The sequence below is a fragment of the Melozone crissalis genome, unplaced genomic scaffold (genome assembly GCF_028551555.1).
Source record: "Melozone crissalis strain CALT ecotype California unplaced genomic scaffold, PUWL_Pcris_2 ptg000007l_1, whole genome shotgun sequence".
Classification (NCBI taxonomy): Eukaryota; Metazoa; Chordata; class Aves; order Passeriformes; family Passerellidae; genus Melozone; species Melozone crissalis.
The window spans coordinates 1,001,296-1,015,542 of record NW_026535785.1 but is presented as its reverse complement, the minus strand read 5'-3'; the positions used below and the strand labels follow the sequence as shown (position 1 = coordinate 1,015,542).

General features: G+C 67.6%; 3 protein-coding genes across 3 annotated transcripts; 2 read left to right on the top strand and 1 right to left on the bottom strand.

Annotated features, from left to right (window-relative positions):
- Positions 1 to 364: 364 nt before the first annotated feature.
- On the bottom strand, positions 365 to 2,465 carry CHTF8 (chromosome transmission fidelity factor 8). The gene is made up of 4 exons (XM_054269481.1): positions 2,445 to 2,465; positions 1,807 to 1,837; positions 1,612 to 1,729; positions 365 to 1,543 (listed from the first exon to the last, which is right to left on the bottom strand). The coding sequence occupies exons 2-4, from the start codon at positions 1,827 to 1,829 to the stop codon at positions 1,328 to 1,330; spliced, it is 357 nt and encodes a 118-aa protein (XP_054125456.1). The 5' UTR covers positions 1,830 to 1,837; positions 2,445 to 2,465; the 3' UTR covers positions 365 to 1,327.
- A 98-nt stretch (positions 2,466 to 2,563) lies between these two features.
- On the top strand, positions 2,564 to 7,448 carry UTP4 (UTP4 small subunit processome component). The gene is made up of 16 exons (XM_054296410.1): positions 2,564 to 2,757; positions 3,104 to 3,295; positions 3,374 to 3,458; positions 3,562 to 3,651; positions 3,770 to 3,978; positions 4,142 to 4,313; positions 4,393 to 4,484; positions 4,849 to 4,945; positions 5,110 to 5,174; positions 5,276 to 5,398; positions 5,502 to 5,661; positions 5,889 to 5,995; positions 6,222 to 6,317; positions 6,470 to 6,655; positions 6,745 to 6,855; positions 7,239 to 7,448. Exons 1-16 carry the CDS (start codon positions 2,599 to 2,601, stop codon positions 7,353 to 7,355), a joined length of 2,061 nt encoding a protein of 686 aa, XP_054152385.1. The 5' UTR covers positions 2,564 to 2,598; the 3' UTR covers positions 7,356 to 7,448.
- Positions 7,449 to 7,995: 547 nt separating this feature from the next.
- SNTB2 (syntrophin beta 2) lies at positions 7,996 to 14,195 on the top strand. The gene is given in 8 exon segments (XM_054269317.1): positions 7,996 to 8,027; positions 8,029 to 8,513; positions 11,616 to 11,826; positions 12,329 to 12,539; positions 13,069 to 13,211; positions 13,327 to 13,523; positions 13,609 to 13,790; positions 13,968 to 14,195. Coding segments are annotated over 8 exon segments (1,554 nt in total). The 3' UTR covers positions 14,061 to 14,195.
- The last annotated feature ends 52 nt before the right edge of the window (positions 14,196 to 14,247 follow it).

The following is a 14,247-nucleotide window of genomic DNA, read 5'->3' as shown; positions in this document are numbered from 1 at the left end:
GCTCCCAACCCTTGGCGTTTCTCATCAGATCTTGAAATCTTGCTTTTATTCTTAATTAAGGTGCAAACTTTTCCTATACTTTCCTTTTTCCATCCCAAGCTGGCCACGGAGAAGCCGAGCCAGGGCTGCCCATCACCCAGCCAGGTGCTGCCAGCGACATCCCAGCTGTGCCCTATGGAGCATCCCGGTGTGGAGCGCTGCTGGCCGCGCTCCCACGCCCCATTCCAGAACCTTCCACCCCTCGGTGCTTTTACAGGGATTCCAGTCCCTCCTCCGTGGTGCTAGAGCACTCCCCACCCCAGGACACCCGGCGTGCCAGCCCTGCTGGCCGCGCTGCCTCTGCCCCACGGCTGCGTGCGGGCGCGTACCCACGGGCAGCCGCCAGGCCTCTCGGGGGTCTGGCTGCTCCAGGAGGGCAGCAGGTTCCTTCAGCTTTGCCAAAGAGCCAAGGGGGGATCCTGGCATGGAGACTGGGAAATCTGGGGGGCTGTGTGCCGGCCGGGGCGTTGCTGGAGACCCTTTGGGGCCGTGTCCTGCTCTGGCCACCCCACGGCCCCGTCACTCCCACCCCAAAACCTTCCCAGCAGTGGGGAGATGGGGATTTAGGCAAGGTGCTTCCCAACTGTCCCCTCCCCAGGGAATTCACCTGTGGGTCCTTTTTTCAGGACTTGGATAAAAAACCCTTTCTATGACGGAGCTTTTAGCTGTTTTTTGTTTAATTTAATACAAGGTTTTTTAGAAGACTTTTGTAGCTCTTTGGTATTGTCGCAGATGGTTTGTAAATCTATTTATTTTTGAACCTGCCAGGGGAATTTTTTTCCATATTTCGGGTGGAAAAGGCTGGTTTTTATATCCTGACAGAGTTGTGGAAATAAAGACTTGAACTGAGGACGCATGGTGTGTTTTGGGGAGGGTCCCTGAGCTCCCTGCCCGACTTGAGGGAGGCTGGTGCTGAGTCCCTGCGTGGCACTGGTGTCCCCACAGCTGCAGGGAGGGGGTGGAAGGAGACATCTCCACTCTGGCACCTCCATGGATCCCTGGGATCTTCTGCTCACTGTGGGCAGCCCCAGGGTGGGACACCCCTGCCCAGCTCACAGGAAGTCCCTACCTGCCAGGAGCCATGGCCCCGGGGTGATCCATGGGGTCTGTGGCCAAGAGCTTGGGTGCCCTCTGAAAAGAGTCACTTTGGGGGGGACAAGTGACCCAGACACAGGACCCAGCAGTGCCAGTGTCCCCTGTGCAGGACAGGGATGAGGTCCTGGATCTCCCCAAGTCCCTGCTGCTTTTTCCAGCAGCAGATCAGAGTTTGTAGCCCCCATCCTTCCCCTCAGACCTTCTTGGGCACGTGGGTGATGATGGGCTTGGGGCGGGTTTTGAAGAGCAGTTTGGTTTTGATGAGGGCAGTAACGGTGTAGTGGCCATGGGGCTCCCCGGGGCTGGGCTGGGAGGCTCCTCCCTGCTTCACCAGCACAGCAAACGGCTTCTCCAGCTGCACCACCTTCCCGTAGAGGATGTGGTGCCCCACGATGAGCACAGGGACGCCCTGGGGAGAGCGGAGGGTGAGGCTGGGCTGGGCTATCCCCGGCAGGTCCCGGCGGTGTCCAGCCTCACCTCACAGGTGTAGTGCAGGTCTCCCAGCAGGCTCCCGGCCAGGTCCCCGCTCTGCCGGGGCTCCACCTCGCCCTGCAGCTCCAGCAGCACCCACTGTGCCAGGGCCCCGGTGCCAGCGCTGGGGAGACATGGGGAGAGTTACCTGGGCACCAGCGGGCACAGGGACCAGGGGACATGGGAACCCTTGGGGCTCACCTGGAGATGACGATCTGCACCATGCTGGACCCTGCAGAGACATGGTCAGGACAGGGCAGCGGGGAGGGGAGCAGGAGCCCCTCTGAGGGGATGAACTTGCACCCCCGGGCCCCACAGATCCCCCATTCACAGTCCCATTCTGGGCCCACAGAACCCCCATGCACAGTCCCCGTTCTGGGCCCACAGATCCCCCATGCACAGTCCCCGTTCTGGGCCCACAGATCCTGAGATCCACCCCCCCGGACCCCATAGAATGTTCCCAGGCCCTCCAGGCCCCAAGGTCCCCTCAGACCCCCAGATCCAGCCCCAGCACCCGCACTCGCCATGCCCAGAGCCCAGAGCCGCCCAGGCCCTTCCCGTCCCCGAGACCCCCAGAAACCGCCCCCCAGGCCCAGACCCCCCTGCGGGCCCTGCAGCCTCCCCCAGACCCTTAGGCCCGGATCCCTCCCGGGGGCCCTGTGCCCCCCCCTGCCGCCGCCCGGTCCCGCGGGGCGCTGGTGCCCTCCAGCGGCGCCGGTGCGGCGGGCACGGCCCCGGGCGGCCCGGCCGGGTCTCCCGGGCCCGGGTCCCTCCCGCCCGCACGGTGCGCTCGCCCCGCGCCGCGCCCCGGCCCCGCCGCCCCGGCCCCGCTCCCGCACCCGCCGCCGGCCCCGCACGAATCTCCCGCCGCGCCGCCGCCGCTTCCGCTTCCGGTTCGGCGCGGCCCCGGGGCAGCTCCGGTTCCGGCGCGCCGCGCGCACGTGGGGCGGAGCGGGAGCGGAGCGGGAGCGGAGCCGGGGCCGGCGGAGCGCCATGGGCGAGTTCGAGGTGCACCGGGTGCGCTTCTTCGGGCTGGTGCCGGCGGGCGTGCGCTGCCTCGCCTGCCACCCGCGCGGCTCCCGCCTGGCCCTGGCCCGCACCGACGGCGCCGTCGAGGTGTACAACTTCGCCGCCAACTACTTCCAGGAGAAGGTGAGGCCGCCGGTACGGGCCGTACCGGGATGTACTGAGGCGTACCGGGCTTTACCGAGCTTGTACCGGGCTCGTACCGAGCCCGTACGGGGCTTGCTTGGTCCTTCGGTCGGCACCGAGCCTGTGCTGGGCCTGTACCGAGCCCAGCCGGGCCGTGTCCAGCCGGGACCAGGCTTTAGAGATCCGCACCGAGGCTGTACCGGGCCTGTGTCGAGCCTCACCGGGCCTGTACCGGGGCTGTGTCGAGCCCCACCGGGGCTGTACCGGGCGTTATCTGGCCCTGCCGATGCGTACCGGGTGGTACCGGGCGGTCCCGGTGCCGCGGCGTGACCCGGTCCCTGCGCAGGTGATCCCCGGGCACGAGGCGCGGTCGGTGGAGTCGCTGTGCTGGGCGGCCGGGGACCGGCTCTTCGGGGCCGGGCTCGGCGGGGACATCACCGAGTACGACCTGGCCGCGCTGAGCGCGGCCCGCGGCCTGGATGGCGGCGGGGGACCCATCTGGAGCATGGTGGCCAACAGCAGCGGCACCCAGCTGGCGGTGAGTCCCGCCGGGAGCGGCACCGGGGCCGCGGGGAGGGGGTCCCGCTGAGGCCCGCGCTGATCCCAGCCCCCGCAGATCGGCTGCGAGGACGGCTCTGTCAAGATCTTCCAAGTGGTTCCTGGCGGGATCCAGTTCGAGCGGAACCTGGACAGGCGGAAAGGTGGGTCCTGGCTGCAGCACCGTCCCTGTGTCCCTCCGGGTGTCCCGGTGACCGTGGGGCTGTGACCCACGGGCTGTCACACGGAGCTTCTCTTCCTCCCCAGGCCGTGTCCTGTGCCTGTCCTGGCACCCCTTGGACACTCACATCGTGGCTGGCTCCATCGACTTCTTCCGTGTGATTGACGTCGCTTCAGGTACCTCCTGTCCCACAGCAGCCCTATGCCATCCCATCCCATCCCATCCCTCGGGACCACTTGCACCCACCGTGCCCCTGGGGATCCCCCGGCCTCCCCCATCCTTCCCCCACTGCAGGCCAGACGATGCAGAGGATCATGGTGAACCACCACGTGGAGAAGGCCAAGCGCGAGTGCGTGGTGTGGGCCATCGCCCTCCTGTCCAGCGGCACCGTGGTCAGCGCCGACTCCTTTGGGAGGGTGCAGTTCTGGGACTGGGAGCAGGGCACGCTGGCAGAGTCCCACACCGTCAGCACATCGGCCGTGCTCTCGCTGGCCGTGTCACAGGTGGGTGACCCCCCCAGGTCCCCCTGGCCGTGTCACAGGTGGGTGACACCCACAGATCCACCCTGTCCTGGCTGACAGGGAGCAGGAGCTGCTGCACTCTGCCTCCTGGCAGTGCCCTCTTGCTGTTCCCAGCCTGCTCCCACAGCCCCGTTTCCCTCCGCAGAAGGAGGACAGCATGATCGTGGGCACCTCCACCGGGGCCACCTACCACCTGCAGCTGCTGCCCGTGAGGCTGGGCGGGCTGGAGAAGCGCTGGGTGCGCACCAAGCCCTTCCAGTTCCACAGCCACGACGTGCGGGCCGTGGCACACAGCCCCACCGCCCTCATCTCCGGGGGTACGGCTGCCGGGGGCACCGGGGCTGGGCAGGCTCTGCCCTCCCGGTACCGGCTGGCTGATCTGTGCTTGCCTTGCAGGCCTGGACGCCCAGCTGGTGATCCGCCCGCTGATGGAGAAGGTGCAGAAGAAAAACTACGATGCAGTGCTCCGAAAATTCACCTTCCCCCACGTGAGTAGTGTTTTGGAGCTGCTGGGGCTGGCAGGGCTGGATCTCCCTGCCCCTCCGGTGCCCTCGTTGCCCTGCCAGGGTTCCTTCCCTGTGCCTGGCTCCCTCCTCTGCCCCTGGCTCCCTCGTCTGCCCCGTTGTGTCTCCTTTCCTGGTGCATCTGGAGGCTCTGCCAAGGAGCAGTGCAAGTTGTCAAGCTGGTCTTGCTGGTCCTGCTGGGTCTCCATCTCCAGGCTCCCGTCCCACGGACCTGATTTCCCTGCTCTCCCCCGCTCGGAGTCACCAGCACCGCAGGGCATTCCGGCTGTGCCCCAGCCCGTTGTGCCAGGCTCTGTGTCCCTGACATCCTGCCTGTTTTTCCACGCAGCGCCGCCTCGTCTCCTGCGCCAGGAAAGCCCGGCTGCTCCTCTTCCAGTTCTCCCAGTACCTGGAGCTCTGGAGACTTGGCTCCACTGAGGAGACCGGTGAGTCACAGGTGCAGCTCTCGGGTGTCAGCTCCCTGGCAGAGCTCGGGCTGCCAGCAGGATTTTGGGAAGGGTCTGGGCACTCCCTGAGGATCCCCAGCTGCTCAGAGAGCCCCGTGTGGTTTCCCCACTCTCACTGGTGGTCCGTGTGGTTCCATTCCCAGGAAAGGACGGCGAGGTCCTTCCCCTGTGCCGGATGCCCGAGCACCTGGTGCAGCTCAAGAGCAAGGTAGGGCTGAGCGGGCTGGGGTGCCCCTGGGGCAGCTGAGGGGTGTGTGCTGAGCTCTGGGGGTTCCTCGGGCCCCCCTGAGCCCCTCTGGGTGTCCCCAGGGCCCGGAGCACATCTACTGCAGCTGCGTCTCGCCCTGCGGCACCTGGCTGGGCTACTCCACGGCCTCGCGCTTCCAGCTGTACCGCGTGCGCTGCGACGGGGACGGCGTCAGCCTCAGGAAGGTCAGGGGATGGGGGGCTGGGGGGGCTGGCCTGGCCACCGTCACTCGTGGGCATGTGGGTGGCGGCGGGCTGGCTGCCAGAGCTGCGTTCTCCCCGCTGCCAGGTCCCCAAGGTGCCCAAGCTGCTGCCCCCGGCCTACCAGCTCCAGTTCTCCGCCGACTCCCAGAGCCTCTTCGTGGCCTCCGCCCGAGGGTCTGTGCACGTCTTCCAGCTGCTGGAGCCGGGGGGCTGCAAACACCTGCACACCCTGCGGCCGCCCTCAGGTGGGCTGGGGAGAGCTGGGCTGGGGCTGGATGTTCATGGGCTCTGCATCCCCCAACCCTGCGGGGGCAGAGGGGTGTCCCCCTTTCCTGCCCTCAGGGGCGTGGGAGTCCATCCTGGGGGTGTTTGTGCCCTCGTGCCTGGCACTGGGCAGTCAGGGGGACGTGGGGCTGGGTGTCTCTGGGGTTTGGGGCTCACAGCACCCCTCTGAGCCCCAGGCTCTCTGCAGGCTGCTCCGAGGCCGTTTACCTGCTGGCACCGAGCGCCGACGGGCACTGGCTGGCAGCCGTCAGTGGAGACTGGGCCATCCACATCTACAACCTGAAATGCTTCAAGGTGGGCCTGGGAGTGACCCCCCAGCCTCAGGGGACACGGGATGGGGGACTTAGCAGGCACTGCCCCCCTGGGAGCCATCACTGCATCCCTGGAGCAGGGCTGGGGTGGCTGTGGTGTGGGAAAGGGGGTCAGAGGCAGTCCTGGAGGTTCTGGTCAGGGTGGGTGTGTGGGAGAGCTGTCAGCCTGGCCCTGGCGGGTCACATCAGTGCACTGTCCCCTCCTGCAGCATCACTGCGTGGTGCCCAACTATGACTGCGCCGTATCTGCCCTCGCCATCCACCCCAGCACCAACAACCTCGTCATTGCCTACTCAGACCAGCAGGTAGGAGCTCTGCTAGCCGAGCTCTCGTGCCCTGCTCCCTTCCCTGTGCCTGTGTCCCTGCCGTCAGGGCTGTCAGGCTCAGCTCAGGGCACTGCCTGGAGGTGCTGGCAGGAGCAGACAGCCCTGAGCGTGTCCCCGCTGTGCTCCTGCAGCTGTTTGAGTTCAGCATCCCCGAGAAGCAGTACACGAGCTGGAGCCGCGCCGTGCAGAGCCGGGGGCTGCACCGCGCCTGGCTGGAGCGGGACTCGCCCATCACCCACATCACCTTCAACCCCAAGAACCCCTCTCACATCCTGCTCCACGACACCTACCTGCTCTGCGTGCTCGACAAGTCCCTGGTGAGCGGGTGGAAGGGAGGGAGGGAGGGCCGGGGTGCCCGGTGCTCCTGCAGAGCCTGACCTACGCTGTGCCCGCTGCCCTCCCGCAGCCCCTGCCCGACGACAGCGCCCTCCTGATGAACCAGAGCACCCTCAAACAGCTCCCAGAGACCGCCAGGAAGAGGCAGCTCCATGCCTTCAAGATCTGCAAGAAGTTCCAGGTGGGTGATGGTGTTGGGGAGCGGGGTCAGGGAGGTGCTCAGCTCTGGAGTGGGACTGGGAACAAAAGGGTGTGGACAGGACTGGGAACAAGGGTATGGACAGGACACAGGGAATGGCTTCCCCCTGCCAGAGGGTTAGATGGGATAGTGGGATGGAATTGTTCCCCGGCAGGGTGGGCAGGCCCTGGCACAGGGTGCCCAGAGCAGCTGTGGCTGCCCCTGATCCCTGGCAGTGCCCAAGACCAGGCTGGGCAGGACTTGGAGCAACCTGGGACAGTGGGAGGTGTCCCTGCCCATGGCAAGGGGTGGAACGAGATTCCTTTAAGGTCCCTTCCACCCCAAACCCTTCCCTGCTTCCATGATTCCCATCTCCTGCCTTGCAGCCACTGCTCTTCATGGATCTGCTGGACAAGAACTGCCTGGTTGTGGTGGAGCGACCCATCATGGACTTCAAAACCCAGCTGCCTCTGCCTGTCCAACAGAAGAAGTTTGGCACCTGAGAGCAGAAGAAGCCACTCCAACCTTGGGAACTGTCTCTGTGCTGCCTTCCTGGGGCACTGTAAGAATTTTCTTAAGGTGCTTTAGGAATAAAACCTCACTGTTGTGTACATGCCCAGGCTCAGGGCTCATTCCTGCTGTCACACCACCATCATGTCATCATGATTTTCATATCCTTCCAGTTCTCCTTCCTGGGGTGCGGGGACAAGGTGGCACTCCAAATTCCATCCCTTTTCGCTCACAGTGTCTAATGCCAGTGTTGGCTTCTGTCTCCCCGGTGATCGTGTGGGTCCGTGGGTGCTGCGTGGGGCCAGGCAGCCTCATTCACTAAGGACGGGGGTCTGGGGGTGTTGCGTGGGGCAGGGAAGCGTCATTCCCCGAGGATGGAGAGAGGGAAATCGGGGATCCCCGGAGAACACGGCAGATTTAAAGCGCAGCTCGTGAAATAAATCGCAGCGCGCCAAACAAATCTCAGCGCCAGACATGGCGTGCGGGGGCGTGGCTTCTTAGGCCCCGCCTTCCAGCACAACCAATCACAGCAGCGGCGGCTTAGCCGCCACCTCTCTGATTGGTGGCTGCGGCAGTGGAGGCGGGGCCGCCCCACCCCGTCCTCCCGCGCCCCCGAGCCTACCGCAGCGCGCCATGCGGGCGGGGGCGGGGCCGAAAACCGCGCCCTCCGCCAGGCCCCGCCCCTTTCCCGGTGACCGGCGGCGGCGGCGGCGGCGGCGGCATGGCCGTGTGGACCCGGGCTTGTAAAACGGGGCTGCTGGAGCTGCTCCTGCGGGAGCGCTGGGTCCGCGTGTCCGCGGAACTGACCGGGGAAACGCTAAGCTTAACGGCGGAACCGGGCACCGGCGATCCGTCGGTGGTGAACGGCGTGGTGAACGGCAACGCGGAGGCGGCGGCACCCGGTGGCGTGAGGAGGGTGCGGGTGGTGAAAGCGGAGGCGGGAGGGCTCGGGATCAGCATTAAGGGAGGTCGGGAGAATCGGATGCCGGTGCTGATCTCACGGATCTTCCCGGGATTGGCGGCGGAAAGGAGCGGAGCGCTCCGGTTAGGCGACGCCATCCTCGCTGTTAACGGCGTCGATCTCCGCGATGCCACCCACGATCAAGCTGTGCAGGCGCTGAAGAGAGCCGGGAGGGAGGTCATCCTTGAAGGTAACGCCTCAACCCCTTCCTCTCCCCCGAATCCCCGGTACGGGCCCCCGGTGCTCTCCTGTCCCCCGTCCCGGTGCTCCCCCGCCGTTACCGGCTCCCACCACACCTCCCTGCCGCTGTCCCCGGACTCCCGGCCCGCCTTTGGGTCCCTTTTCCGGGTGTGGGACGCCACTCCCCCGCCCAGTGCTGGCGCATTTCTGTATCCCCCCAAAGCCACGGGGGCCCCCAGCATGGGGACAGGCACTGCGGTGTCCCCCCGGCTCGGGCTGTTCCCTCTGTGGCAGGCTGGGGACCCCTCACAGCTGGGGACAAGGACAGGGTTGTGATCACTGGTTGTGTTCCTCCAGGACAGATTTGGGTCCCTCAGAGACAGACCTGGGGTCCCCCAGGACGGACTTGTTGTCCCCTGGCTGTGGTGTCCCCCCGAACAGGTTGTCCCCTGTCCTCGGTGACAATGCCCGGCTGGCTGGGTGTCCCCAGGGAGGGCTGTGACCCGGGCCGTTGGTCAGGCTCTGTCCCCGTCCCTGTCCCTGTCCCTGCGGCTCAGCCCCCGCGGGCTCGGTGTCCCCGGGCCCTGTGCCCGGAGCCGGCTCGGGGCTGGCCCGGCAGAGCCACCGGCTCCTGCCCGACCTGTTCCCGGCAGCCCGACAAGCTCGGGCAGGACCTGCCCAGCCCGGTGGGGCGGCACGGGGCTCGTGCCAGGGGGCACCGCGAGGCCACCGGTGCCGTGGGTCGGGGTGGGCTGTGCCACAGTGCTGCGGTGCCACACACACCGTCCTGGTGTCCTGGCGCGTCCGTCTGTCCCCCGCTGCGTGGGGCTGCTCCGTGGGCACGGTGCCCGTTGGGTACAGGGACGGTGCTGCTGCCTTGCCACACGCCCCTGGCACACTGCAGTGGCTGAGGGGACACGGCTTGGCTCCTGGTGAGGGCACAGCCGGCTCGAGGTGCTTGGGCACGGCTGGGGCGCCACAGCAGGGTCAGGCTTGGTGCTGTGTTTGGGGCTGCTGTTGGACACAGCGAGGGTCCCCACGGGACCCTGCACCCGGCTCAGCCCGTCCTTCCTCCTGCTGCCCAGCCGTTTGATCCTGTCCCACAGGAGCTCCAGCCCTGTGCTCTGTTTGTCCCTCGCTTCCGCCACAGGCACGGGTGCTGTGGCTGACACCTCTTCCTTTCCCTTCCTTTCTCTCTTTCCTTTCCCTTCCTTTCTCTCTTCTCCTTTCCCTTCCTTTCCCTTCCTTTCCCTCCCTTTCCCTGGGCACAGCTGCTCCGTGGCTCTGGTGGGACCATCCCGTGCCCAGCTGCTCTCAGCAGAGCCCGCAGAGAAGCTGCTGGGGGACACTGGCCGTGCCACCCAGCCCATCCCTCCTCACAGCCTGGAGCTGTGACCACCCTGGCAGGTGCCAGAGCTTCTCCCGGGCTCCGTGCCAGTGCTGGAGGGGAAACCATCAGCCCTGCACGGCATCTCCGTGGGGTTTGTGTCACCCATGCTGGGGGCTGGGCTGGCCTCGGGGCCCACGCCAAGCACCACAGGCCCTGGGGGAAGGGAGCCCTTCCGCCCTGCATGGAGCTGTGGGTGCAGCGCAGACCCCGGGCACTGCCAGGGGCACAAGCCTGGGAAAGCTGGCGGTGTTCCCTGCTGGTTGCAGGAGCTCAGTGAGCCCCGGTGAGCCCCGGTGAGCCCGGTGTGCAGCTGGCACTGCCGTGGTGCAGCCGGAGCTGCCGCCTTCCTGCGGCGGGACAGGCCAGGGGTGCAGGCACAGCTGGGCTTCCTCTGCGGTGAGCGTGGGTGGGGCGGCAGCGCCTGTGCCGGGGGTGGTGCTGGCCCTGCCAGGGCAGCTCTGTGCTGGTCGCAGCCTCAGCACAAGCAGGAGGGGGGATTGCAGGTGCCCCCAGCTCTGGCACAAGGTGCTCCGTGTCCTGCCTGCACCTGGATGCGTCCCACTGAAACCAGAGCCAGTTCTGCTGCCCCACCATGGGCACACACAGCGCTGGTCACCACGGGGCACCCACACTCCTCTGGCAGCGCCCTGGCACAGCTCTCAGGCTCCAGGGCTGCTGCCCGCCCAGCCCGGCCTCACCCTCCTGCCTGCCCCGGGTCGGTGCCTGCCCCGCAGGGTCGCCGTGAGCTGCAGCCCCGCGTGCTGAGCTCCCTCCCCGCGCTGCAGGCAGCTGCCCACATCTGGCAAACATCTGCCGAGCGGCCCCGCGGCGGGAGCTGCGCTGCTGCCCGGCGCTCCCCGCCCGGCCGCAGCGGGATTAGGGGTGTGGGACGCGGTAATCCCGGGATCAGCGCGCCGGCAGCAGCTAATATTAACTCCTGTGCTGCCCGCAGCAAGGGCAAGCTCCTCGCGGCTCAGCAGGGCCGGTGGAAGGCGGGGGCCGGTGTCTCCTGCCCGGTTCCATCCCTGCCGCCCCTGCCTTGCTCGCAGCCCCGCAGGGAAGCGTTGGCAGCAGCGCAGCCTGGGCCCCACCGGCGGTGTCGCTCCCCCTCCGGAGGGCCTGGCTGTGGCACTGTGCCGGCTCCAGGATCCTTTCAGCCCTGGTTTCCCGGTGCTGAGCAGCCCATTTGCTGTTGGGTTTGGTTTTCCCTCTCGCTGCCCCATCCCTGTCCCCGGCGCAGAGCCGGGCCGGGCGGGGGCCCAGGGCTGCTGTCAGCAGGGCGGTGCTGGGCTGGGGCGCTCCGGGGGGAGCAGGGGCTGAGCTGCTGCCTCCTTCCTTCCTTCCCGGCCTGGAGAGGCGCGGGGAGCCGCGATGGCTTGGCTGCACACCCTGCTCCTCCGGCCCGGCATCGCCGGCAGCGCTGGAAACTTGGCGGGCACAGCCCTGGCTGGGCAGGATGGCCCAGGATGGGCTGCAGCCTGACCTCCCGCCCGGCACCATTGTCCTGTGGCGCCTTCCCCTTCCTACAGCCGCGCCGGCGGCGGGATGGATGAGCTGTCACCCCGTCCTTCACTCGGGACATCCCTGACCCGGACAGGGTGGGACCCCCCGAGCCTTGCTGTGGGAGGGTCACATTGTCCTATATCAGACCGACCCCGGGGCACAGGGCCGTGGTGTGGGGTGCAGGACCCTCCCGGGCCTGACTGCGCCCCCTCCCCACAGTGAAGTTCATGCGGGAGGTGACGCCCTACATCAAGAAGCCGTCGCTGGTGTCAGACCTGCCCTGGGAGGGGGCGGCCCCGCAGTCCCCCAGCCTGAGTGGCAGCGAGGACTCGGGGTCCCCCCAGCACCAGGGCCCCCGTGACCGCAAGGTGATCCCCCTCAAGATGTGCTTTGCTGCCCGGAACCTCAGCATGCCTGACCTGGAGAACAGGTGAGGGCAGGGGCTGCCGGTGGGGGGACCCTGCTCCCCAGAGACCCCCAGGACAGGACTGGGTCTGCTCAGTGCCAGTGTGAGGGACTCTGCACCCCATGGGCACCCTGGGCACAGCTGGGGCTGCCCCTCGCTGAGGCCATGAGCCCTGCTTCGCCCCCTGAGCTGTGGAACAACACTCCAGATGGTTTAGGGGGGCCAGGGCTATGCCAAGTTCCCTCTCAGCCCCCTGGCAGCCCCTCTGCCTTAAAAAATGAGGGCTGAAAGCTCTGGCAGGTGGAAACGCAGAAGCCCCACACCAGTGCAGCCAGTTTGCAGTGCAGGGCCCAGGCAGTGCTGCTGTCCCACCCTGGGCCCTGTCCCCATTGCACCCTGGGCCCTGTCCCTGTCCCACTCTGGCCCTGTTCCCATCCCACCCTGGCCCCGTCCCCGTCCCACTCTGGGCCATGTCCCTGTCCCACCCTGTCCCTGTCCCACCCTGGGCCTGTCCCTGTCCCCGCAGGCTGATCGAGCTGCACTCCCCGGACAGCCGGAACACGCTGGTGCTGCGCTGCCGGGACACAGCCACGGCGCACGCCTGGTTCAGCGCCCTGCACGCCAACATCACCGCGCTGCTGCCCCAGGTGCTGGCCGAGCTCAACGCCACGCTGGGCTCCGGCAGCCCCACGGCCGGGGGCCGGGAGGTGAAGCACATCGCCTGGCTGGCCGAGCAGGTACCGCTGATGGGGTGTGCCAGGGGGCTGCCAGGGACAGCAGTGCCAGGGATGTGCCAGGGGGCTGCCAGGGACAGCAGTGCCAGTGGGATGTGCCAAGGATGCCACCGGGGCTGTGGGTGCAGCCAGAGAGCCCGGCTGGGGCTCTGGCTCTGCTGCTCTCCCATCCAGCTGTGCCCCGGTGGTGGCAGCATTTCCTGTGCCCTCAGCCCCTTCTCCTGCTGGGAATTTACAGATGGAACCCCTCATCACACCCTCCCTATGCCCTGAATTCACTGCCTGAGAGCTGCAGCCAGCCTGGCAGTGTGGTGGGCAGGACCCCTGGTTTCCAGGATGGCAAACCAGGGGGATGTGGGACTGGGGATGTGGGTCGGGACTCTGGCTCTCACTGCTCTCTGTGCCCATCCCTGTGGGTGCTGTGGATGCTGCCTGGCAATGAGCAACCGCTGCTCTGGGCTCCATCTGCCCGTGGGCTCAGGGCTGGGTGCCGGGGCTGTGGTTCCCCCTCACGGTGCCCGGTGCCCGGCAGGCGCGGCTGGACGGCGGGCGGCAGCAGTGGCGGCCGGTGCTCATGGCGGTGACGGAGAAGGACCTGCTGCTCTACGATGGCATGCCCTGGACCAGGGACGCCTGGGCCTCGCCCTGCCACAGCTACCCGCTGGTGGCCACCAGGTGAGCCGGGCTGGGGGCCGTGCCTGCGCCTCGGGGCAGGGACGCAGCGCCAGAACGCCCGTGGGGTGACGCGGTGCCAGCCCCTGACCCACCCCGGCCGTGCCCTCCCCTCCAGGCTGGTGCACTCCGGCTCCGGGCGCCGCTCGCCCGCGCTGGGCTCGGAGCTGACGTTCGCCACGCGCACGGGCTCGCGCCAGGGCGTGGAGATGCACGTGTTCCGCGTGGAGACGCACCGCGACCTGTCGGCCTGGACGCGCGTCCTGGTGCAGGGCTGCCACGCCGCCGCCGAGCTCATCAAGGAGGTGACCGTGGGTGAGTGCCGCGGTGCTGGGCCCCCACGGCTGTCCCCACTGTCCCCAGGCCCCCCCGGGGCTGACGGCAGCGGCTGTGCCCGCAGGCTGCACGCTGGGCGGGCAGGAGGTGCAGCTCTCCATCCACTACGAGGGCGGCTTCACCATCTCCCGGGACGAGCCGGGCTCCTGCGTGCTCTTCCGCTACCCCTACGAGCGCCTGAAGATGTCTGCGGATGACGGCATCAGGACCCTCTACCTGGATTTCGGGGGCCCTGAGGGCGAGCTGGTGAGGAGGGGGCAGCAGGGCTGACCCCTGGTTTGGGGGACCCGCTGCTTCCTCCTGCTTTCCCCATCCCTGCACATCCCAGCTGCCCACACCCGCTGGCTTTGGCTGACTGGAGCCCCCGGCCCTGCAGTCCCCGGTGGGATGTGGGGGCTGACACCCCTCTCCATCTCTCCCCAGGCGCTGGACCTGCACTCCTGCCCCAAGCCCATCGTCTTCGTGCTGCACACCTTCCTGTCGGCCAAAGTCACCCGCATGGGGCTGCTGGCATAGGTGCCCCAGCCCCCTCGCCCTGTCACCACCAGCTGGGGGTCACGGAGGGCCCCCCAACCTCTCGTGCCCCATCGGTGCCTTGCTGGGACTGGGATCGCTGCCCTGAGAGCGCAGGAGGCTGCGGGGCTGAGCCGCTCCTGCCCCACGGCTGCGGGGCTGAGCCCCTCCTGCCCCACGGCTGCGGGGC

What these genes read in the sequence shown, in the direction of transcription:
- CHTF8 (XM_054269481.1), bottom strand. Translation starts at nt 1,829, where the DNA reads ATGGTGCAGATCGTCATCTCCAG. An exon ending in GTGCAGATCGTCATCTCCAG is followed by an intron (nt 1,730 to 1,806) that starts GTGAGCCCCAAG and finishes ATGTCTCCCCAG; the next exon opens with CGCTGGCACCGGGGCCCTGG. An exon ending in ACCTGCACTACACCTGTGAG is followed by an intron (nt 1,544 to 1,611) that starts GTGAGGCTGGAC and finishes CGCTCTCCCCAG; the next exon opens with GGCGTCCCTGTGCTCATCGT.
- UTP4 (XM_054296410.1), top strand. Translation starts at nt 2,599, where the DNA reads ATGGGCGAGTTCGAGGTGCACCGGGTGCGCTTCTTCGGGCTGGTGCCG. An exon ending in ACAACCTGAAATGCTTCAAG is followed by an intron (nt 5,996 to 6,221) that starts GTGGGCCTGGGA and finishes CCCCTCCTGCAG; the next exon opens with CATCACTGCGTGGTGCCCAA. An exon ending in GCGTGCTCGACAAGTCCCTG is followed by an intron (nt 6,656 to 6,744) that starts GTGAGCGGGTGG and finishes GCCCTCCCGCAG; the next exon opens with CCCCTGCCCGACGACAGCGC.